We start from the raw sequence: 24,344 nt of genomic DNA on the forward strand, positions 1-24,344 counted from the left end.
TATAAACACACATCACAAACATTCTGCTGTGTATGCTAGCTCAGCAATTGGTCACATTCGTATGTAATTCATTGTTTTAGGTGTAAACAGTTATTCAGAGCTGGTTTGGTATGCAATAATTCATGGTGGAGAAACATACTGACTCAAGGTTCTTTGACGAGGTGGACAATTGAACCAGAAAAACTGTGACTACAACACAAAAATAGCTTCTTGCCTTTTTTTTTTTAATTACCAGTGATCCTACCACCATAATTACACAATTTAGAGCTGAATCTTCTCAGGCAGTCTCTACATATCTGTTTAGCTTTGTGTGAGGGACCTTTTAGAGTCAATGAATTTCTACCACAAGTCTATTCACCACCACTGTAAAGCATCACACAGAAAATCCATCTCAATGACTTTGTTTACATCCGAACCATTTAATTATGCACTTTTATTTACACAATTCTAATACCTAATGACTGTTTGGAAAAGGTATTTCTGACAAAGGCTGACCTGCAGACACCCTGTATGAGGAGAATGCACTCCTGGCCAGTGCGATGGTCCCGCTGGAAAGAGCTGTGAGCAGCCAGTCAAGCGTACAAGAGAGAAATCCTAACAGAGGGAGACTCTGCCAAGCACAATTAGCACCATGTGACCGCTCTGTCCGGCAAGTAGAGAGAGGCTGAGAAACACTGCTATGAACACAAGGTCTCCGCTTTACTTCTAAAAGCTCCGAGAGAGGAAATGAGGGAAGATTTTAATGCTGAGAAGAACTAAGTCATGTGTTATTTGACAAGCAATGCAACTTTTCCCAAAAAGAAATCTGCATCTGCAAGTTTCATATCAGTGCAGTTTCTCATAAACCATAACTAGAATAAATACAATTCCAAGACCATGAGAACTCTCATCATAGTGTCACAGATTTAACATACATTATATAATTAAGCGGAAAGTATAAAAACCTGGGCCATGTGGCTTTCTGTGACTATCCAGGGACAGAAAAATCTATTAATTACAAAAGGTCAATATGAGTGATCAACACCTAATAGCAGCTCATCGGTTAAAATATACCACTATAATGTATGATTATCAGTCACAGAATAAAATATATAGACAAATTAATATTAATGCCAATGATACAAACTGTTGACTATGGAAGCCAATTTCCGCCACCTGAAGAAAAAAAAACGTCCTCAACTAAGTCATAATTATGAGATAGAAAAGTCATAATTATGGGATAGTAAGTCATAATTATGATATAGTAAGTCATAATTATGATATACTAAGTCATAATTATGAGATAGAAAGTCATAATTATGAGATACTAAGTCATAATTATGAGACAGAAAGTCATAATTATGAGATGACTTTTTATCTCATAAATATGACTTACTATCTCATAATTATGACTAACTATCCCATAAACGGTCTACTGAAATTCCCTCCAGCTGCTTCTATATATACAGATTAACAATCTTTATATCAAAAAATGGAAAAAAGTAATTGAAACTGTAATTCAATACATTAAATGAATTGATTAAAAAAAAAACCTACTCTTGACTATTAACAAATACTGTAATCTACATGGTATGTAGAAATACTATTCAGATACACAAATAGCAATAAATTAACCCTTTAAGGCATGATGTTTATGTATCTATTTATTTTTTATTTTTTTAAGAATAATTCGCAGAAAATAAGAAATGGCTGGAATAAAAAAAATTGCAGAGCTCTCAGACCTTAAATAAAGTAGAGAAACAAGTACATATTCATACAGTTTTAAGAGTTCAGAATTCAGTATTTGGTGGAATAACCCTGTTTTTTAATCACAGTTTTCATGCATCTTGGCACGTTCTCCTCCACCAGTCTTACACACTGCTTTTGGATAATTTATGCCACTCTAGGTGCAAAAATTTAAGCAGTTCAGCTTGGTTTGATGGTTTGTTATCATCCATTTTCTCTTGATTATGTTGCAGAGGTTTTCAATTTGCTAAAATCAAAGAAACTCATAATTTGGTCTCTTATTTTATTTTTTTCCAGAGCTGTATATATACCCCTGACTTCCTGTATAATGACAGAGAAAGAAATCTCTTCATATAAACAGGTCAGTGTGAGTGAAGAACTCAACCGTAAGTTATCCGTTTACAACACTCCATAATAACCACCTACACAATAAATATATATTGAAAACAACACTAACAGCAATAACTTCACAACTATACACAACTAAAGCTATTAGTTAACTAATATACACACAAATATCCAGTTATTATTTTACTAGCTGTAAACACTAGCGCTAAGTGAACTGTTGGGTTAGCCTAGCTAACCTGCTAGCTAACCTAGTTAGCGCCCAATTAATTCTGAATAAACTTAACGTTAGTTAGGTCTACAATAAGCAAACTAAGACAAAACATTAGCAACCACTTGTTAACAGCTGTGAGTTTAATAAACATTAAACTCTTAACATTGACAACCAGACTTTAACCTTCACAATTAGCTAGATCTGCCAACTTATAAATAACTAAATAAACACAGCTAGAGCAGAGAGCTACAAGATCATTAGCCGGGGCTAGTGCTAGGGCTAATGCTTGTGCTAAGCTAACTCAAAGTTAGCTACACAATGATGCTGAACAACAGGTGACCTCGCAAGCCTGTGCACTTTTTTTGACATTTTTGACAACAAATAAGCGTTTAAAACATTAGTAACGCAGTCTAGAAACGTGGTACGCATTATAAAATGTATTTTGTGAAGCAATAAAGTAGTTATGTTAATCAGTCGACATGTCCGAGCGGCCGTATCTAGGCTGGCTAATGAAGTTAAAGCTGAAGCAGCTCCGCTAAACTCGCACCTGTTGCTGTTAGGTCGCTTCAGTCACCTCAGGATCCCTCTCGTACCCCAAATCACGTTCTCTCAGCGGCAATTAACCATCAACCCGGGGCAGTTCAACAGCAGAAAGAGCGCACTGACCTCGGATAGTGCTCGGACAGTCGCCCACTAAAACCACTCCGCATCTGCTGCTGTGTTGAGCCTGCTGTCCTGCAGCATTGTGGGAGCCTGTGCTGCATTCCCAGACTTTAAAGAGACAGTCAGGCACTTTGATTTCAGGTAGTAAAAGTAATAGACGTCTGTCAAACAAGGTGATTCATATATATTTTAAGGAATCTATCTGGGAAACCACATGAAAACAAACAAAAAAAGTATTTTTCTCCCAACAGGACAATGCAGAACCGCACAAGACCCCTCATCCAGTGATGGAGCTGGTAGGCTGAGGAGAGAGAGTAAGGTCAGTAAGTTCATGGGGGCACAATCTCACCAGATTTAAACCCCTCTGACAGCTTGTGAGACTGTGTTGGAAAATGTGTGGGAAGAAACAAAACACAGCTACACACAGCTGTGAAGAATAAGTGGGAAAACTCCTGTTCTGGGGCCCCAAGCACAAAGTTAGTGGCAGGACGAGGGCCTAAAAGAAAACCCAGCTTGCACACAACCGACCTCAGATTCAAACATTGAAATGTGGTTAAAATATGATTGAAGTAATAAAAATGAAGTAACATTTAATGTTAAATGGTTGTGCAAACGTTAAAAATGTAACATTGAATCAACATAATGTCCTCTACATTCTGGCTTTTGAATTAGCATTTTACAATTCATCATCAAATGGTTGGATGGAGGGATGAATAAGTGGATTTATTCCATTTGCAGTAATGGTTTTTTTTATTTGGCACCAATTCTTCACCATACCTGGGGATGCGTTTATGTTCTATTGGTTTTACTGTTGAGTTTTTGAGATCAGATGTTCAATCAGATTGGTAGTGGTGGGGAACATTCTTTATACTCAGCTTTACTACAGTAATGTAGGTTTAATGTTCAACATTAAAATGCCAGCTGAGAAGAAGCTACAAAAGCTAAAAAGTATTTGTAATATAACAATTTATTTTGTCACTAAACTGTTTATAAATTCTGAAAATCAAACGTTTGAAATTTTACATACAGTACCAGTTAAAGATTGGACACACCTTCTCATTTAATGTTTTTTTCCTACATTGTAAATTAATACTGAAGTCACCCAGACTATTAAGGAACACAATAAGGGATCATGTAGTAAACTTTAAACATACCAAACAAAAAAAAATATACTATGTGAAGCATTTAGGTGGGCTCTTATCTGGAGTGCTGTTAACATGTGGTTTCTGAGGCTGGTAACTAAAACTGATGAACTTATCCTTTGCAACAGAGATAACTATTAGTCTTTCTTTCCTGTGGCAGCCCTGATGAGAGCCAGTTTCATCATAACTTTGTAGATGGTCTTTGTGACTGCACTTGAGGATGACCTTTATTTCTTTTCTTTTTTTTGTTTAGTTAGCTTTGTAGTTCTCGCCATAATATGGATTAGACCATAATCAAATAGGGTTATCAAGTCAAGTCAAGTAGTTTTAATTATTCACTGTATATCAACTCTACCTCTTCACAACTTTACAAGTGATGCTTTCAAACACATTAAGAGGGCAAGAAATTCAAGTAGTTAACTTATAAAGACTACAAAGCTAACTGAGACAATGCCAAGATGTCCAAAGGTGTCATTTAAGAGAGGTGCCTACTGTCAAGAATATAAAATGTAAAACATGTTCTGGTTTGTTCTTCATAGTTTAGTTTAGTATTAATCAATGCAACAATTGCACAATGCTACTATTTCATGTCTGATAACAATAAAGATACTGCATCCTTGAGTGTCTGCCAAAATCAATATCAATAAGCTGTTAAAAATATATTTGTCTGAATGCACCTTTTGCAAATATACAAAAACACGAAAAACTTTATAAAGAGATGTACACCAAATGGACAGAAGTATTGGAACACTTGCTCAGTTATTGTTACTTCTGAAATCAAGGGTTTTAAAAAAAAGCATTAATGCTGCTTCTGTTGGAGTAACTGTCTCTGTTCACAAAATGCTAGACACTAGATTTTGAAGCATTGCTGTGAGGACAAGAGATAAAAGACACCAGGCCAGTTGTGTGTGTGCATTTGCACATCTGTGTCAGCAAAGGGTGTACATCAACGTAGCTAAATGCATTCATTATCATTATAATTTGTGTATCCACTAACATTTGTGGACAGAGGATGACTAACAATCTGTGCATTAACAAGTGGGTTCCAGTCTCCAGCTGCACACCAACAATAGAGCATGTATAAATAAAGAATGTGGTTTATTTTTAGACACATTATTACAGATTACTGCTGGCAACCTCAAACAAACAAAAGCTGTACCAACTTATTTGACCACCTACTTCACCTACTTACTATTTCTCTCCATTCGTCTATCTTGCCATCCTGTACAACCCTACACAGTTTGTTACGCTGCTCATTCTGACTTCCATAAATGCAGCTGGCTGTCAGGAATGAAAATGTAAAGCTGTAAATATGTAATCGCTCAGATGCAGCTTTGCTGTTTCGTGTCTGCCTCTGTAAGCCTGCTTACTGAGCCCCTGTGAGTGATTAGGCTCGGACTGGAGGCTTCCTCCAGATTGGGACGCGTTCAAGATAGCGAGAATATATCAGTGCGACTTGTTTAGTAAGCAGATCTGCTCAAACAGTCATCCATAATGCTGCACAGACATTAGGTGGCGGTTTTGAATGTGATCATGGTTTTTGTCAGGTAGTACAACATGGTTAGTAAACACGGAAAGACCCTCAGCACATGCAGAACTGGGCTCAAGCAAAAGACACAAAGGTCATTACTCAGCTTAAGGGTGGGGATTCCTGTACACATAGCTCATATCTCCAATCTGGGAACTTTACAGTAGAAAGATAAACCTTCCTAACTTTCAGAAGTGTTTTCCATAGAAGCTAAAGAATGCTGCACTGACCTGTGGGATATGCATATGGGGCCTCCTGCAGTGTGTGTGGATATGATTTCTGAGTTGCTTCTGTTTGCACGGACAATTCCAGCCAGAAAACCACAGGTTACTATCATGACCATCTGCTGCGCTGTTCACTTGTATATGCAATATTCTCAGTATACACTTAACACTGTGGATCGAGAACTTTTTAAAGCCTGCACAGCTTTAGAAAGGGAATATCCCATCTGGTACTCACTATAAGCCTCGCTTAAACTTCTGATAATTCATGTCACCCTGATATTAGCATACCAGATGCAGGTAAACATAGATATAGTACAGTGTAATAAGAAACTCTATTTTTAAAGAAAATAGTTGTGAACAAGTAAGTATATTTATAAGTGTGTGGATGTGTCTTCAATTCTATCACCAACTCACTGGAATTATCATTATTAAGCACTAATTTACCAAACTTGTTGTGTTGTTGTGATGATGCACCCCATTGGTTGTGGGGATGCACCAATGAGGTAATTCTGGGCTGATATCGATATCCGATATTACGCATATACATATCTGCTGATGCCGATATACACATTTAACTTACAGAGAGTCTAAACAGTATAACCAATAAAACCTAATTAAAATTAATTAAAATTAGCTTAAATAATTTCATTTTAAAGTAGGGTGGCCAGTGTCAGCCAACTGTAATAGCGTGGCCAGCAGCACTTTTCTGGCATACAATAAATACTTCAGCAAATATCGGTTTGAAATATAAGCCCTATTAGCCCATGATTCAAAGAAAAGCTATTATAGACCAATATCAATATAATTCAGATGTTATCATGCATCCCTAGATGATAACTATAAATAATAGACTTTTATGAGAAGATATTTTAAGATTATTTAATTAACACAGTAATGTAAAACCTCTACTTTCTAGATTCATATTTATTTTAATATTAGTGTTTTACTGAATAAAAATACGTACTTCAGATCAGCTGTTTTTTACTTATTACAACAGGTGTCTAAAATATCAGTGGGATTCCCCTTTACTTGGAAATAAAACTAAACACACTGACCATTTGTAAGGCCAGAAATACCTTCACCTGACCAAGGCTTAAAACTAAACTAAGTCACTGGATGTAAAAAAAAGAAAATCCTTTGAGCTGTGTGCTAAGTTGGGTAGAGGGAACTTCCTGTGCTGTTTAAAAAAAGAAGAAATAGAACAAATGGACCACAAACACTTTCTCTTTACCTCTGCATAATACACCAGGGTGGGAAATAGATTTGTGAGGTAGGGGAACAAAGCTATGGAAGTAAACATCACAAAATGATCACAAACTCTGCAAACTGTGAAGTAACATCATACTGCATTAAAACAATACAGGCTCTGAAGCAATAGTTTGGCCAAAAAACAAATGAACAGTACAGAATTGTCTGTAAATACTATAAATATACCCTAAGAACTACAAGAAGCATCATCTGAAAGGTACCTTTGAAAAAGCACTACATTCACTTTTCCATGGGAAATATGGGGCAAATTTGTACATTTTCACGAACACCCCTGGAGTCAGAGTGATAGTATACCAGTTAAACCATAACAAGTGTCATATTAGCCTTCCATTATAAAAATAAAGAAGAAAAAACTGTCTTTTTTATACATGCTATTTAATAATTAAAGAGTTCCTTTAAAATAACACAATTCTGAGAATCCAATGTGATAGGTGTTGACACCTATTAAGAGATATTACTTTTATTACTGTCAAAGAAGACTCATTATAGTTGGATAGAGGGTTTATAATCTGGGATAACAAGGTATTAGACAGAGAAGGAAGCCTCAGGGATTTTGTATTATCACACATTGGGACTGGTTCTCAATGTACACTTTACATGCACAGAGTGCATAGTAAGTCATGGCAGTAAAAGACAATGGTTTTGCTATTTAATTATAGGATTACATATTTAATTACATTATCATGTAAAGATAAGCATTTGCATTTGATATACATTATCTATGGGCAGGTTCATTCAATCACTTCTCAGGAATTTCTGGTTTGTTTTTGGTGTCAAGAGATCATAGAAATTACAAAACAAGACTGTAGCCATGACAATAAATTTTCAGGTAAATTTATATCCTAATAAAAAAAAAATTACACTTTCTTCATTATTAAAGAGTTAATTAGAGTTAGAATTAGAGTGTAAAAATGTAAAAAAAAAAGGTATTTAAACTAGATACCTTGGTGCAGCCTGGAAGGGAAGGGATGGGTGGGAGTTTACTATGGAAACATCCACTGAAATGCCTGGCGGGAATTTTTGGAAAAAAAAATCTAAATATGTGCATTGTTTCATCCCTCCTTAATACAAAACTTGTACAAAAGGCAATGTGACACACAGTTTTACAGAGAAAAAACAGGTCCACCCCTCTTATGAGCAACACCACAGAGATGCCAAGGAAAAACTCCCTTACATGTGGGTGGTAATGCCTTCTATGTCACTAATGCAAAGTACTAATAGCACACCCTTGTGGAGTCTATTTAGCCTGCTAAAAGTGAGTGAGCAAGTGAATGAGTAAATGAGTTACATGCATACATGTGTTGTTAATTTATATATTTTTTATAGTTGAACCTTACAGTAGCAGTGCAGGATGAAGCCTTACTGTACACTGCTCTGATCTGAGAATCTGCAGCAGCTGTAGCATCTTTTATTCAAACACAACTTTAAAACTTAAACAGTTTTTAAAACATTATCTTAGTCACCTTTAGCATTTTACACTGTACAGCATTTGAGGAAGATTTGTGGATAAACCAATCAGCAGCAAACAAACAAAGCAGCAGTAGAGTGCAGCACCAGTTCCCTTCAAGAGACTCCACTGTAACAAGAATGTAAGTAAGTCAAGAACAGACAACCTGAATATTCTGTATATTTGATATACATGATCTGTGCAGCCATTGGGGGGAGGATCTGAGACATTGAACATGTTTATGGCATACAATAACATGCCAAAAATCATGGGCCATGAACTAGTATTATGTCCCATGACTTTTGCCATGTTTCATGGAAGCTAAAGTTGCTGCACTGATGTGCAGGTTATGCAGGTGGAGCCCTCTGCATTGAATGTGGAAACAATATTTGGCCAGTGTTCAGCCTCATTCACAAGATAATCTTATCTTATCTTATCAGGTGTGGGTGGCCCTGTATATATGATTCATATGATTTACATGTTGAGAGAGGAGCAGAGTCACTGACTGTATATACAGTATATTATTTACATTCTATGCAGCCCTGTTACCATCAATGGGTATAAATTACAAAGATTAGAATCAGTGTTTCCTCTGTGGAGATCTGTGATTTAACAACTTTTAAAGGTTAGTGATGTTAGGGGGTGTGGCAGTGCAGCAACAACAAGCAGAAGATTGTGTATGAAGTGTGTGAAGGAGCCACATGCATGCGAGTAAGTGTGAAGCAGTGAGGTACTCACTGAGACACTGCAAGCCATGCTTTCTCTGCAGGCTCTTGCTGCACAGTGAGCATGTGGCCAGGCTGGAGAAGGAGCCGGGAATTAGCTGGTGCCCGTTAGCTGTGCGGCTGATCAGACTCAAGCGGCGTGTTTTCTCCTTCTCTTTCTCCTTTTCCCTCTCTCTTTTCTCGCCTTTCTCTTTCTGCTGTTCTTTTTCACGGTTCTTACCCTGGAACACAGAGACAAGAAAAAGAAAAACACACAGTGTTCTTTTCAGTTCTTTCATTTAGGTCAGTTTTGAAACAACATGCTTGTGTGCACTTTTAAAAATAAAGGGACTCCAATGATGCTTTAAGTAATGCCATAGAAGAACTACTTTTGTTTGTGAACCATGTTTGTTCTGTATGTTGTAGATGTGTACAGTAAGTACACAATAAACTATTTACCTATTTTTTTTAAAAAGGGTGTGAACACCTTTTTGCATACACTGATATGCTATATGTCATGGGACGGGAACTAGTATAATGTCCCAATAATTTTGCGAGAATTTTGCACAGACCTATGGGAATATGATAAAAAGTGATATCTGCCACCGTCACTTGTATGTTTTAATCATACTTTACCAGTCAAGATCATTACCACATACTGGGCTGTCCACTGTGGGTAATAATGACTTCTGTAACGTATTCCCAGTATACATGTGACACTGTGGATCAAGGAACCCATAATATGGTCTTGCCATGAATATACCAGCCAGTGTGTAACCTTACTCATACGATAACAACTCACAACTCATATAGGTGTGGACTTTCCCAAGATGTCCCCTAAGGTAACCAACTGCTATCCCATGACTTTTCACATATCAGTGTATAATCTCCAATAAAACAGGATGCACGAACTCTAAGGTCATTAGACACAATAGCTGTGGACCAATTTAGGATGTGCTGGAGTGATGAAACTAATATAATTAATCCAACGGCAGTACTTGACTTTACTGATGCTTTTGTGAGGCAGATTGCAATCAAATATTCATAGAAATCATGTTCCAGCATCTAGTGTAAAGCCTTTACAGAAAAGGGGGGCTTTGTTACCATCTGCAATAAAATATCAGATTCTTAATCATAAGATGAATATTAATAAAACATGAGACAATATATGCAAAAAAATCTGTTTCTTTTTAAAACAATTACCAAAGAGTTGAAGAAGGGGAAGTGACAGCAGCCGACAAAATATGTCATGTTTCAGTTGCTGCAATGCTTCTTGGAAATGCAAGCATTAAGGAAAATGAGACTGAAGCTCAGGGGAACTGTGTAATATGGCACTGAGGTCAGCGAGGTCAGGAAATCACCTTGTCTTTGTTGAAGGACCCCGTCATGCGATTCCTTAGAGAGCTCAGTGTGCGTTTGACTTTAGTTCCTCGCTCTGACCTCTCCGCTTTGTCCTCATCTTCTTCATTCCTAAAATTCAACAGCAACAGATAAAAAGAGTGTTTAGGCTGTTTGGCACAACCTATATAACTTGTGTAGTGGCAACAGGTAGATGTAACCTACAGAGTGGTCCAATATTGCTAGAGTACACTCTGTTTAAAAGAAATAGCCAGGCCAGTATGTTCTTGACCAGTATAGGGTATGTTTTCATTTGAGTTTTATGGATTATCTGGTCTATGACCAACCTAATCGTGTTACTCGTTAAGCATGACTGTGCTTGTTGATCAGCATGACTATTAAGAACAGACTGACCAAGGTGGTTGGCTAAAAGTTTGTCATACTGGTGGACCAATTTGATCAAGTTGGTCATGCTGAAAAGTGTTAATGTTTCTCAATCCACAGTATCACATGTGTACCAGGAATTGGTCATAGAAGGCATTACCACCCACATGTAAGGGAGATTTTCCTTGCATCTCTGTGGTGTTGCTAGAGGCGTGGACCTGTTTTTTCTCTGTAAAGCTGCTTTGTGACAACTTATATTGTAAAAAGCACTATAGAAATAAAATTTAATTGAATTGAATTAGGGACACAATACTAGGTAATGTCCCATGACTTTTGGCAAATTAGTGTAAATATGTAATAAAACCATATGCTATACTATTCAAGAGCTAAACTTGTTAAGAGCTAAGTTGGTCAACCAGCTTAATCAGTTTTCTAATCTACATTAGGTATTCTTTTTCTTAGTATGATTAGCTTTTCAACTACCTTTTCAACAGTAGTATTCACTTACTGGCCACTTTATCAGATACCCCTCTCTCTTGCTTGTGTACAATTAAGAAAATGTACCAACGTATAGCAGCCAAAGAGTAGCACTGTTTTGTGGATGGAACTACTAGCAAATCATTTAAAAACACAAGATAGGATTATAATAAAATGTCCAGAGAGTATGTCAGACAAAAACAGAAAAAAAAACATTTCGGTACTTACTCATTGGAGAGAAATTCATACCAGGTGACACTCGAGGATGACTCTTTCCTGTCGCCGCTCGAGGTTCTGCATTTTACTCTGTGAGATTAAACACAAGTAGTTTAAGTACAGTACACAGTGCACAGTACAGTACTTACAGTGTCCTTACTGTGTTAATAGCTCAGTACTTATTCATCCACGTACAGAGCCTCAAGTATCTGACTCTTCTTTAATTTTGCACTGAAGCTATGAGGCTAACAAAGCTAACAGGTAATGGACAATGACACACATCTATTAGCATGGTGCATTATCGCACACTCACCTAAAACCATGTCAAGTTGTTTAGTTCAACAAGTCTAACAGACTTGTTGAGGCAGGCACAAAACATTATGATAACTGATAAAAGTTAGCCTTGTAGTTTCTGCATATAGCTAACTAAAAAGCTTCCAACAATGGGTCTTGTTTAATCAGTTGGAGTTAGACAAGGGGAAGATGAGTCAATGCTAAGGGAGATTAAAAGTGATTAAAAGTTCTGAACACTATCCTTAGTTACTGTTACCTTATGTGTTCTTGTATAATTAGGAATCTGTAAGTGTAGTACAACGATTACATAGGCTGTGGGAGTCAAAAATGTGTCTTGTCTTATCAGTTTGTGTATGGTGAAGGTGGCAGTGACATTACTGAGGGAGATTACTAGTTTTCTAAATGACTATGCTGGTCAAGAGCTGGTTAACCATTTAATTTACCAGTGTAGGGTATGTTTTTGCTGGACAGCTTTTAGATTTTTAGATTTTTACATTGATAGGCAGTGTAATTTGTGATTTGTGTTAGCCTCATAAGTCCTGTGGTAATCCGGTCTGATTAACTGGTATAGCCCAAGATGGCTAATGGAGTTTCTAAACATTTCAAACACATATATGTGTTTAATGGTTACATTACCCACTTTTTGATATACAGTAAGTACTCTGTAAGCAAAGTACACAGACTACACAGGCTAAATGATTCACCCACTACCAAACACAGCCCTTCACACATTACAGGGTTAGCAAACTGTTGCTAGAAGTTCAGTAGAAGTGTTGTTAGGGCCTGTTTCCAGGATGCAGGTGTTAGAAGAACACTTTGTTTGTGTTCATGCAGGATGAAAGTCAGGTAAGGTTTTAATTTTGGTGTTGAAGAAGCACGCCTGATCTTCTGAAATGACAGTGGTTTAAATAGTAGTAGCAAAGTGAAGCTTTACGCTGTCAAATTAGCGCTTTGTTATGGTATAGCAGAGGCTATCCAGGCTGAGCTGGATTCCGGCTGCTGTGTGTTTGCTGATGTTAGCAGAGCGGCTCTTTGAGCTGAAGGGAGGGTCATGAGTGTGCTCCAGACATAGCAGTGTCTACCACTCTGTTTACTTACCCATGATACAGCTTAAGCTCTTGGAGAACTTTCTGTACCATCAGCCTAAGACAAACAAAACACTGAGACTTAAGTGTGTGTGTGTATGTGTGTGGGTGGGTGAGTGGTTAGGTATGAGGGTGCAAAGCACTGGGTGCTAAAATTACACACACACTTTCTCTCTCTCTCTCTCTCTCTCTCTCTCTCTCTCTCTCTCTCCCTCTCTCTCTCTTTTTCTCTGTCTCTCTTTCTTGGTGGGTTGGAGAACAGTCTGCAAGATCCTGCAAATACCCATTCAGTCTAATGAGAAACTGCAGCAACTGTAGTATTGTTTTAAACACAACATAATATTTGTCACCTTGCTGAATCTAGTTTGCTAGAACTGCAAACTGCCTTTAACTTTATGACAAAATGTAAGTTTTGCAATTTTTTAGGGGTTTTTTTTACCTTTTTTAGTCTTTTAATAATATTAATCTGGCAATTTGGTGTGACAGCAATGTTGTGTTACTTAATGCTATTGTCGCCTGTGTGTTTTTCTCTAGTACAATATTGTGTTTGCCGTAAGAACAAGTAAATATGATGCAAATATGATGTCATGTATTTCCTCGAGTAACTTAAGCAATGCTAGTTAGCAATGGGGATAATGAAAATGTGTCATTGTTTGACACAGCAACAACAACTCAATCTAGCTAGTTTATTTGCCATTTACAATTGCCCTAATAACACTGGTTCATACAGCAAGCTTAAAATGCCATTCTTGCATTGTTACTTAATTATTGCCTATTAAGTGTTTATATATATGAACACTTTAGAAACTTGGCTTTACAATCTGCAAACATTTCAAGTAAAGGACAATAACAACACAGTCTGACTCTTTAATAAAGGATACATGTGCTTACCATAGCAGTCTTTACTTTTATTCAATTATCCTTCCATTAAACAAAGTTCCATAAAATTGTTCAAAACAAATAAATAATCAGTGCTATCATCATGAAACGTCTAATATATTCCTAAAGTATAGTAAAGTTTATTGTATGACATTTTGCCGTTTTAACAAAAACAATAAACCTCTTTCTGCTGCTCGACTTGAGTGCCTTTACACTAGCCTGCCTAATCCAAAACAACACTTGGCAGTGATGTTAGCATTAAACACCTAGGTTACTTTAGAACATGAAAAATCAGCACAACAAACAAAATGATCATACTATTTCACGCTTGTTCCATTTTAAAAGGGAAGCAAATGAAAAAAAGGCTAAAATAAAATATAACGAACAGTATAATGATTTTGGATCATGCTTGATGAACTTACACGTGACATTGTCCATCTGCTGTGCGTAAGCCCTCTTCGGAGTCATTCTCCTCTATAAAAAGAAAGAAACACTGCAATTAGCTCATAAAACAAAGTATATAGCATACATAACTTAGCATATTATGGTGTAGCATAGCATAGCACAAGGACACCTAGTTAAAAAGTACCAACCTACATACACACCTAAGAAAGAAAATAAGTATATGCAAGAGTTTGTGCATCAGAAAATGGTGATTCAGTAAAATTGATGATTAAGATTAGAATAATACTGGATATATTTTCCTGTGATTGAATGTGGCCCACAATAAAGAATTCCTAGACCATAAAATTACGATTAATTAAGACATAGCTCTAACAAAAACATGAGAATTGTAGTGAAATGCACCTATTCTCAAACGCAAAATGTTTTAATTTAATTTTGATAATGATTTTGAGTAACATCATGCACATGTGTGCTCTTCATATAATCTAAGGTAGTTTACATAAAAGCACAGTGTAATATGTGCCTTCTGAGTATCACTAAATGTTTTTGCAGCTCTGCTAGTATTACTCAACTCAATCCATAATGCCAGTGGATGGTTCCACATTTGTGTGCTATTGTATAAACCAACACAGCAGTGCTAATGCCACTTTTGGTTTCCATTGCCAGAAAAATGGGTTCTTTTAGTGCATACAGTGCTCAGACGGTGCAGTTTAGTTCCCCAGTATAAACAATGTAAATACCGGTATATCTGTTAATGTACAACAATGATTTTAAATGGATCAAATTGTGTACATTTAAAAAAGTGATTTAATGAAAAATCTAATTTACACAACAGCAGTTAGCTCAGATATAACTGATCTGTCCAGACCTGGTTATTATTGAGTTAATCAAATTATCTACAAGATAATATGGCATGACTATACCATGACTAGCCTGCTGAGCACCAGGAGGAGCCATTTAACACATGGGATGGTTAAAGTAAAGCAGATTGTGCCCCAAACCAAATGCATTCGTGTGCTCAACCCTTATATGGATAAGGGGTATTGGGCTACCAAGTGTTTTCTCTGTGAGTTTACTTTGCTCAACATCTACATAACATCATGCTCAAATTGTAAAACAAATATTCACAATTTCTATGAAGCCTAGAACACTGGCATTTATGCTTTAAGTCATGTGGGTTTGGGTTCTAGAAACAAGCATTTGCCTGATAAAATACACTATAATATTGATTAATACTTTTTTAGTTCCTGAGATTTTTGGCCAGTATCGAACTGATACTGAGCTTCTGAGGTCGAGAAAAGTGTGTGTATTTATTGAATGAGATTTGGGTGAAAAAATGTATATAACAATTGATTTCCATTTTATTATTTATTATGGTTAGGAATAATGAGAAATTAGTTTTAAAGGTACATATTTGTACCAATATGTTAAAACACTTAAAACTTATTTTAAGTTACCCTTAAAATTAAATAATGAAGAAAATAGCAATGGCTCCTCGGCTGTACATTTGTAATAAAATGAAATGTGCAAATGTGAAAACTCCTTTTTAAAATTTAGAGAACCTCCACATCATGTTCTAGTTTTCTACCCGTTAAGAGATTTTCTTGGAGTCATACATTTTGAAGCTGAAAAACATTTAAGGAATTTTCTCTGCTGTTGAACAAAGTGAAAGGTAATTTTTAACTCTAAAACAACATTAAGGTTTATTTTTAAACCATTTCTGCCTCCAGGAGCCTGTATTTTAAGAGTTAAAAATGGATGTGTACATTTATGAGAGACTTGAGTTTGTATCTACACACAGCACTGACCTCCTGCAGCCCTGGCAGCCTGTTTGGAAGTTTCCAGAATGCGAGAGACTTTCTCTGCATGGATCTTTTCGTCTGATGCCAGGATGTCAGACCTGGCGTACACAGTCCTGCCCAGCGTGGGTGGCTGCTGAGATTATAATCAGACAAATCTGAAAATCAGTGTTGTGTTAAAGTCACAAAGACAGATGTATCATTTGAGAATGTTTCATGCTGCTGCACATGTTTTTGGTTGCATTGTGACTTGCATACATTGTGTTATAGTAGTTATTGTATAGTCTGAAGATCTTAATAATAAGTCTGCACTTGGTGATGTTCAGTACATAGTAATATGCATAAAAATCAGGAAGTGTATTTGTTGCAGTTTCATGTAAAACATTTCACAACAGACTTCTCTGAATGACATTGCTTGATTGGTGTTGCAGATGTTTTGAGACATTGGTGGAATTCCATATTAAAAACATAAAAGGTAATATTGAAAATTCAATATTATTCAATAATATTCAATAACATATGTGTGTAAAGGATTATTGAAGGCTGTATTACTGATGTTCTGGAGGCGTCTGTTTCTAAATACTCCTCTACTGAGCTGTGAGATTGAGAGAGTGAAGGAGGTGGAGAACTCCGCTCCTCTTCCCTCTCCACATCACTGTCCATACCGGTGGTGTCCAGGCTAAACCTACACACACAGACATAAAAAAAGGTAAAAAAAAAACTGATAGATAGTTCTGCTTAACACACAGAAAAAAATATATTTCCACAGGGAACAATTTCATCAGTCAAAGAGAAATTGAACAGGTGTAGAGGGGTGTTTTGCTGGTCAGCCTGCTGCTGTTTGGGTGTGTCGTTTCTGTAATGTGCTGCTTGTATATATTTAGTAGTTCCTTTTTCTTACAGTAGCAGTGTTACTCTGTTCTAATGGGTGAACATAAACAAACATGAACAGCAAAGCTCCTCTGATTCTCATCAATACTGAACTCATTTGGTATAGACACTTAACATATATAGAAAATGCACAATATATCCTAGTGAATAATACATTATTATTGGACAATTAATAATCTATTGTGAGTAATGGATTATTCAATAATGAATAGCAGATCCTAAATACTTTATAGTAGATAATAAATAAATCTTAGTTGATTATGAATAACTCATAGTGAATATTTTATAGTGGATGCTGAGTTATTCATATTGGGTATTGTATAAATAAAACCTGAATAGTACATAATATAGACTGAATAATTAAAGAAAACAATTGAAACATTCATAGTGAGCATTAAGTGATAAATAGTAGATATTAAATTAATAAATAATATACACTGAATAAATAAAAGAAGCAATGTAATGACTTATAGTAGATGCTGAGTAATTCATATTGGATATTAAATAAATAGAACTTGAATAATACATAATATAGACTGAATAATTAAAGAAAAACAATCGAGTAATTCATAGTGAGCACTAAGTGATTAGTAGTAGATATTAAATAAATAATATATACTGAAAAATTAAAAGAAACAATTCATAGTGGGTGCTGAGAAATTTGTATTGGATATTAAATAAATAATAGTAGAATCTGAGTAATAAATAATGTATACTGTACAATTAAAAGAAGTGATTTAATAATTCATAGTGGATGCTGAGCAGTTCCGTTTGGATGCTGAGAAATTCATGTTGGATATTGAATAAATACTAGTAGAAGCTGAGTAATAAATTAAAAGAAGCCATTTATTAATTCATAGTGGATGCTGCGTTATTCATAGTGGATTATAAGTGATTCATAAAGCCACATGGGCATGTTATCTGGGATTACCTTTTGGTTTTTTTTCTTCATTTATTTGTTACATTGTGTTTGTTTATGTCTTACAGCTCTATGTTAAAATAGTAAACAATAATACTCAATTCTTACCTCCTTCCCAGGTCCACCGGAGACAGCGGGACGTCCCAGCTGTGTCTGCGGGAGGTGGACATTGACCGGACCAGTATGGGGAAACTTTCTGGATCTGAATCCATCTCAGACTCTGCATCAGGTTTGTGTTCACACATAGAACTGTCCGAAATGGTTGCAGTCTCAGACAGCAGGTTCATGGTACTGCTTGTAGATTGGAGAGGGATGTTGCACTCCACGTAAAGTGGCCTGCAGGGGGGTGGAAGGTGGAGGAATTGAGTGGGTGGGAGCTGGGATTTATCCACAGGGGGAATTACAATGGACAGGGGAGTCCCAGAGAGGCTGGGGCCAGCTTGCAGATCTCTAAAATACTCAGAATCCCTTAGAGATGAGTTCAGATCCAACAAATCATCCACACTGCTCTCAGAGCACTCGAAATCACTCTCAACTAGACAGTAGTTCTGAGAAAAAAAACAAGCATGAGATCTGAATTAGCACAGTTGTACAGTACTTAAACTGCAATGAACTGTAACACCATTAACATATATAGGGCCCAATAAAATACACAGAATTAGAAAATCCAAAAATCCACTATCCACTTTTAATCTACTTTTAGTATGTGTATCCCAAAATGCCTTTTTTTTCAGTTTTCGTGTATATAACTGGCTTGCTGGTGTGTTCAAAAAGTTGTCAAAAAAGACTAGCTTTCAGTAGGCAAAAGAATCAAAATAACAAATAAACATAGTCTTAGCTGCAGACTTCAGGGCACAGCAGTGTCCATGTGGTCTATTTAAATAATTTCTCCAAAAATGTTTTTTTAACAGGGATCAGCATGTAGACAGCAGAAGTCATGCATCATTATGTAGTCCCCTTTATTCCCATATTTGGTGTTCTGTTTCTAAGCTGATTTAACAATTCCTCATCTTTTGCATTCTATGGAAAATAAATCTGGTCAGAACCATATACGTTCTATATTAATTTGTCTCCTAAACAGCACTGGATCCTCTGAATTATCAGATTGTTTGAGCTGCAGTAAGATTATTGTTGCATGAAAGCTAATGCTATTGTAATGCAACCTGTGTTGACGTCACGGTGCAGCGGCACCATGCGCTAGCAGGCTAGCAGCGGTATTAACCCGGCTGTCCAGCACTGGTTGTCTGATTTTATCTGATGCTACCCAAGCTAGCTTGCAACTAGAAACTCATTACCTGTGCTAGTCTGCTAGCACCCCGTGCTTGTGGCCCGTGATGTCACTTTGGTGTGGAGTGGCATTAGCTTAGATGTGTGAAATTCTCTTAACAATTCTTAAAAATCTACATTGAATAAAACATATAAGGTTTGCAACATATTTAATTACCACAGAATGTTTATAAAAAGCCAATAATTTTGACAATTGAAAAATACAGCTTAGATAAGGAACAGCAAATATGGGCATAAACATAGAGGCGACTACAAAATGACAGCATGATTGCAGCGGTAAATTGTGCGCGTCCTCTTTCTCACGTTGAATGGTACAGGCTGAAGCTAACTGAGGGCTACTTCTGCCGCTCCTGTGGAGAAACTATTAAACTAAATTACAATTGCACAAACATTACAGATAGAAGGAAGGATAGGATCGAAGGTTTTAAGTGTATTGCTAAAATGACTAAAACCATAAAAAAACAGACAATAATAAAACTAGATTTGCCAAAAAAGAACTTTATTTCTTTGAGCCATTTGAGACAAACCATTTGTTTTTCAAGTCTATTTGTAGTAAAGTTTTGCTAAACAATGATGTAGTATAACCATGGGAACATGTGTGCTGTAGTGGAGCCATAGAAATACCAGCAACACCAGTTCCAAAAACTCTGTAAAAATGTAAATTAACAGATTGCAATGATTTGTCATTGTGTATTATCCCTTCTTTACTTCTTTTAACAATAGTCTGTATATCTTTGTGAAGTGAGAAGACCAGTTGCTGGAGTTTTGGGAAATGAATCTTGTCACATTCCTGTCAGATATAAGATTCTAGCTGCTCAAGAATTCTTGGTCTTCTTTGCTGGAATTATTAGTTAATTTGTATAGACTGCAGGGAGGCCAATTCAACACCCAATTCATTGTCTTCTGCATAGCCATGCTGTTGTAATAGATGCTGTATGTGGTTTAGTACTGTCTTGCTGATTCCATCCTACAAACCTCTATACACTGTTTAGCTATAGTGCCTTTTCTGATGGGTAAACTGCCAACAACATAGGCACTAATGCAACCTCTACTCCATATGTGGTTGCTTCTTAGAATGTCTGCCTTTCTAAAATGCCCTTTTTGCCCTGTTAGTTTGGTGCAGATTGCTAGCATTGCAGCTGTACCACTTCATTTTCCACTTTTGTTGACCCTGTCCCAGTGTTTAAGATTTATTGTTTTAATCAAGCTCTTAATGATGATTAATATTTATCTAAAATTTAATATAGTGAAATGCCTCACTTTCAACATCTGATGTGTTCTGTTCTATTATGAATGCAGTATGGATATTGCATTTTGTTTACACAGTGTAGTGGTCAGAGCACGAAATAAAAGAAAAATAAAGTATGTTCTCACCTTGTCCTCAGGTGTGCCACCGAAGAAGAACCCCTCAGCGATGGAGGACGGAGAAAGAGATGAAGAAGAGCCGGTACTGGAGGTAGGTCCGATTGGCTGTGTGCATGGCTTACACTCTGATCCTGCAGGACAACAGGCTTTGTTATTTCTGCCCTTATAAACTCCGGAAACACGTAGAGCCCCAGCTTATCTCTGATTACCCCCAGTATCAAAACATTCGATCAGAAGAGTGCAGTAATTAATTAGGGGTGGAAGTGCGGCCTTGCAGCAGAGCGGACAGAGCGTAAACAGTAGTGGCTCAATCTGTTTTAATGTGGAAGCAGCAGTTTACTTAAGAGTCCTCACTATCTACTGTTTGTTATAGGAAATGAGCACTGACTGCTGCTCTGCGGCCCAACACAGCTGTGTACTCGTGTGTGAGTATGTGTGTGCGCGCACACAAGTGTGTGTATATGGTAGTGTTAGCGTGAGTGTGTGTGGGTGGACGTTTTGCCCACTGGGTGCACACTAAAAGCTTCCGTGGTTCACATGACCCAAAGTAGCTGACTGCCAATTCTCAACTGTGTGGCTGTTCAGCACATGTATGATAGACATTCAAAGCCTTTAGAAAGGCCTTTCTACTGCCTTTCACTTTGCTTTTATATATTTGCTTTAATAGATTTCTACTAATGAGGTTTGTGTGGCTTTGTGTACCAAAAATATTTTCTAATCTCTCTTCATCCTTCAGAAATAAACAGGCAGTATTATTTCAGTCTGATATAAAAAAAAAAACGGAAAACAAAACAGAAAACATAATTGTAAAATATTTCTAAAGTCAAATCATTCTCACTGGGTGCTATGGTATCCCAGGTGGCTCCTATTGTGTTCCTATGTAGTTGTTAACTGGTTATAATTATGTTACTTGGTGATTGCTATGGTGTTGCTAAGTGGTTGCTTCATAGTTGCTAAGATGATGGTTGGTTACTATGGTAATGTGTTAGATGCTAGGTTTGCTAGACGCTGGTCTATTTTTGTGCTCATTTGACCTATCGGTGTTCTTTTTGATAGGATTTACATCCTGATTTGTCTTTGTGCTCAGTGTCCGTGTACACTGTAAGTGATATTTAAACTTGACCTCATGCTTTTATAGTGCATACATTCAGTTTTGTTTTATTAAAAGGAGCTACCCATGCCTGCAATGCTCATGGTGGACAAATGATTAAGACATGCAGAAGAAAGTTTACAGGGAGCATTCTGCTGCCTGTAATACTTTATTGCTGTCATTCAGGAGGTAAATCTTATTATTCAAGTAAACTGGATATACAGTGTCCAAATTTCTAGGAAATTACGCATGACTTGCATGCCCCAGGGAGTGTCTGTCAGTATATGTGAGAATTGGGGGACAATTGGGATGTCTGTCGACTGATTATCATGTTGACGGTACAAAATAGTTTAACGATTTTATTCTTTTTGTTTTAATGGATATGTGAAGCATATCTGAATTAAGTTTTATTTATCCACATTCTGCATGTTAGTCATGGGCCAGTCAGACCACATTCTAGGAGAAGCCTATCAAAATGAAACATCACTGGCAGCAGACACAATGAGTTTTGTTTTGCACAACAGTTGTGTCCAGAACTAAAAAAGAAGTGTGTCTCACTGCTGCTCTGGGGAAGTTACTCTGCGTGTGAACTCGATGATCATGATGATGGTGACGTGCAGAATGACACAAAGCAGACCCTGTGTAGGCCCCACCCACTGAGGGCTTCCAGCTCCGCTGCCAAAGCCGGCTCAGTTTAAACAGTACATGAACGTTAGGCTGGAGGAGTTCTCCAGCGTAAATCAAGCCGGGTTCCAGACGGATGACAATGTCCCACAGGGGAGTTTGTTTGTATCCACATCAGACCCGTAATATGTAAACCACATCGCCATCATGATGCCTGTAATGCGCCAATAGCCTTTTAAGGTTGGCTCCCGACACCATACATTACTGCTGTGCAGGTCTAAACAAGAAGACCTCTCTGACTTTTACAAGCTGGAGGTCTACCACTGCTCCTTCTCCTCTGTGGAGATGGATGCTGGTGTGAGGTCAGACTTGGTCTATACACTATACAATAGTCAGTTGCACTGCAAGAGCTTAAATGAGCCGAGTTCAGAACTGTGTTCAGTGTTCAAGAGCAAATGAATAGAGCATTATTAATCAAATACACTTTTATAAAAGTTTCTTTAAAGATTTCTTTTAGTAAAACAGTAAAACCATTGCATCAAAGAACCAACTAAATGTATAAATGCTGCTTTGCCTGACCCTTTAGATGAAACTTTGATTAATAACGTTTTCCATGACTGTGTAGAACCCTATTACTGAGACTGTACATTTTTAAAAATAGGATACTTTAAGGTTTCTTCTTCTAAATTCAAACTGACATCACTGTATAGATATAAATATAACTGACATAACAGAATAAATGAATAAACTGGCTTTTGTAAACTTTCAACTGCCACCTCAGGTCACTACTACTACTACTAACAATAATATTAATATTAATAACAGCATTTTCAAATATTTAATAATATTTAATAATATTTTCAACTGCATTGCATCATACCTCAATTTGCAGGTTCACATTTTTTTAACGCTGTCTGCAATATTGACTTTATTAATCATTATTAAATGATTAACTAACAAACTAGTCAAAATTCTTTTTTAAGCATAATTATATAATGTTGGTGCTTTAAGTGTTTCACTGAGCTGAAATTTAAGCTTAAATTATCTCACAGTAAATTAAATGAGAGAAAATCTAAATTAAGTGTTTTAAGGGATTCAAACTAAACATCTCATGTCTTATGGACTATCCTGTATTGCAGTCACATGTCCGTCAGATGGCCAACTCTGTAGTTTACCCTTCTTACCACAGGCTGGTGCAATATGGGCAAAATTTATTTTGATCGATATAATTTGGATATTGATATTAACAGTAGAAAAGCTACAGCTGACACTGACACTGCCAGGCTACGGAAGCCTACAGGGTTCTGCTGTTTCTGCTTGGCTTAAATGCATTGAAGTGACTGCAGTGCCCTGTAGTGAACATCATTGAGTGATAGATGCTGTAAATACTCTCTTCCAACCAATTTTTTATAGTTCTATGTACCCTAGTTTGCCTAAAATGACAAGAATTTATGGCAGAGTCACACAAGCTAGAGCTTATTTTCAGATGATCATAGGTTACTCAAATGTGTCTTAATGGGTAACTACTCTCAGACATTTTACATTGATAGATAAAATGTGTTCTCTGTAATGATAATAATATACAGTTCTGCTTAAATTGCCTAAAATCTGATGCGAGTATTAAGATAATTTAGATATTTGACCATATTTTAATCATAAGTTAAAAAAAAAATAGGATGTATATGTTTTTTTTTTTTATTTGTATACAAGTATACAAGCTGGCCTTAGGACTTTTATTATGAAATTCACAATAGCAATCTAGCCACAATGGCTAACTCTTTTCTGAGCTGAATTTTTCATTGTTTTTAATGACGAATAGATGTATTTGTATTGGTTACAGTGAGTAGATTATGTTGTATGTGGGTTATATCTATGGCTTCATTACTTACTTATTACTATACAACTTTTAAGTTGCAACTGTCAGACCAATGCTAGCTAGGCTAACAGACTGCTGATGTTAATGGAGATGGCTAGCAGGTAACTGGCGATTCTAACTGTATTTCAAAGTTACATTTATCATTTATTTTTAA

General features: G+C 36.6%; 2 protein-coding genes across 4 annotated transcripts in view; one reads left to right on the forward strand and one right to left on the reverse strand.

The window, feature by feature from the left end:
• Window positions 1–18,321, reverse strand: part of arhgef18b (rho/rac guanine nucleotide exchange factor (GEF) 18b) — a 54,800-nt gene extending 36,479 nt beyond the window's left edge. The window contains exons 1-7 of one of the 2 annotated variants that reach the window (XM_022669834.2): window positions 18,057–18,321; window positions 16,691–16,823; window positions 16,148–16,274; window positions 14,357–14,408; window positions 11,689–11,766; window positions 10,623–10,731; window positions 9,296–9,503 (exon numbers count right to left, since the gene is read on the reverse strand). In XM_022669834.2, coding sequence (XP_022525555.2) covers window positions 9,296–9,503; window positions 10,623–10,731; window positions 11,689–11,766; window positions 14,357–14,408; window positions 16,148–16,274; window positions 16,691–16,823; window positions 18,057–18,235 — 886 coding nt within the window. In that variant the 5' untranslated portion in view covers window positions 18,236–18,321. Of the gene's footprint in view, window positions 1–9,295; window positions 9,504–10,622; window positions 10,732–11,688; window positions 11,767–13,068; window positions 13,219–14,356; window positions 14,409–16,147; window positions 16,275–16,690; window positions 16,824–18,056 lie in introns of those variants that run through there. The other variant, XM_022669835.2, reaches the window with a different exon arrangement.
• Window positions 3,143–24,344, forward strand: part of LOC107197052 (dynein axonemal intermediate chain 3-like) — a 68,985-nt gene continuing 47,783 nt past the window's right edge. The window contains exons 1-3 of one of the 2 annotated variants that reach the window (XR_002649976.2): window positions 3,143–3,266; window positions 18,068–18,177; window positions 20,621–20,691. Coding sequence is in view for 1 of the 2 variants with exons in the window: in XM_049465957.1 (XP_049321914.1) it covers window positions 18,132–18,177; window positions 20,621–20,691 (117 nt within the window). In the remaining variant the exon portion in view is untranslated. Of the gene's footprint in view, window positions 3,267–18,067; window positions 18,178–20,620; window positions 20,692–24,344 lie in introns of those variants that run through there. The other variant, XM_049465957.1, reaches the window with a different exon arrangement.

Source organism: Astyanax mexicanus, chromosome 16 (genome assembly GCF_023375975.1).
Source record: "Astyanax mexicanus isolate ESR-SI-001 chromosome 16, AstMex3_surface, whole genome shotgun sequence".
NCBI lineage: Eukaryota > Metazoa > Chordata > Actinopteri > Characiformes > Acestrorhamphidae > Astyanax > Astyanax mexicanus.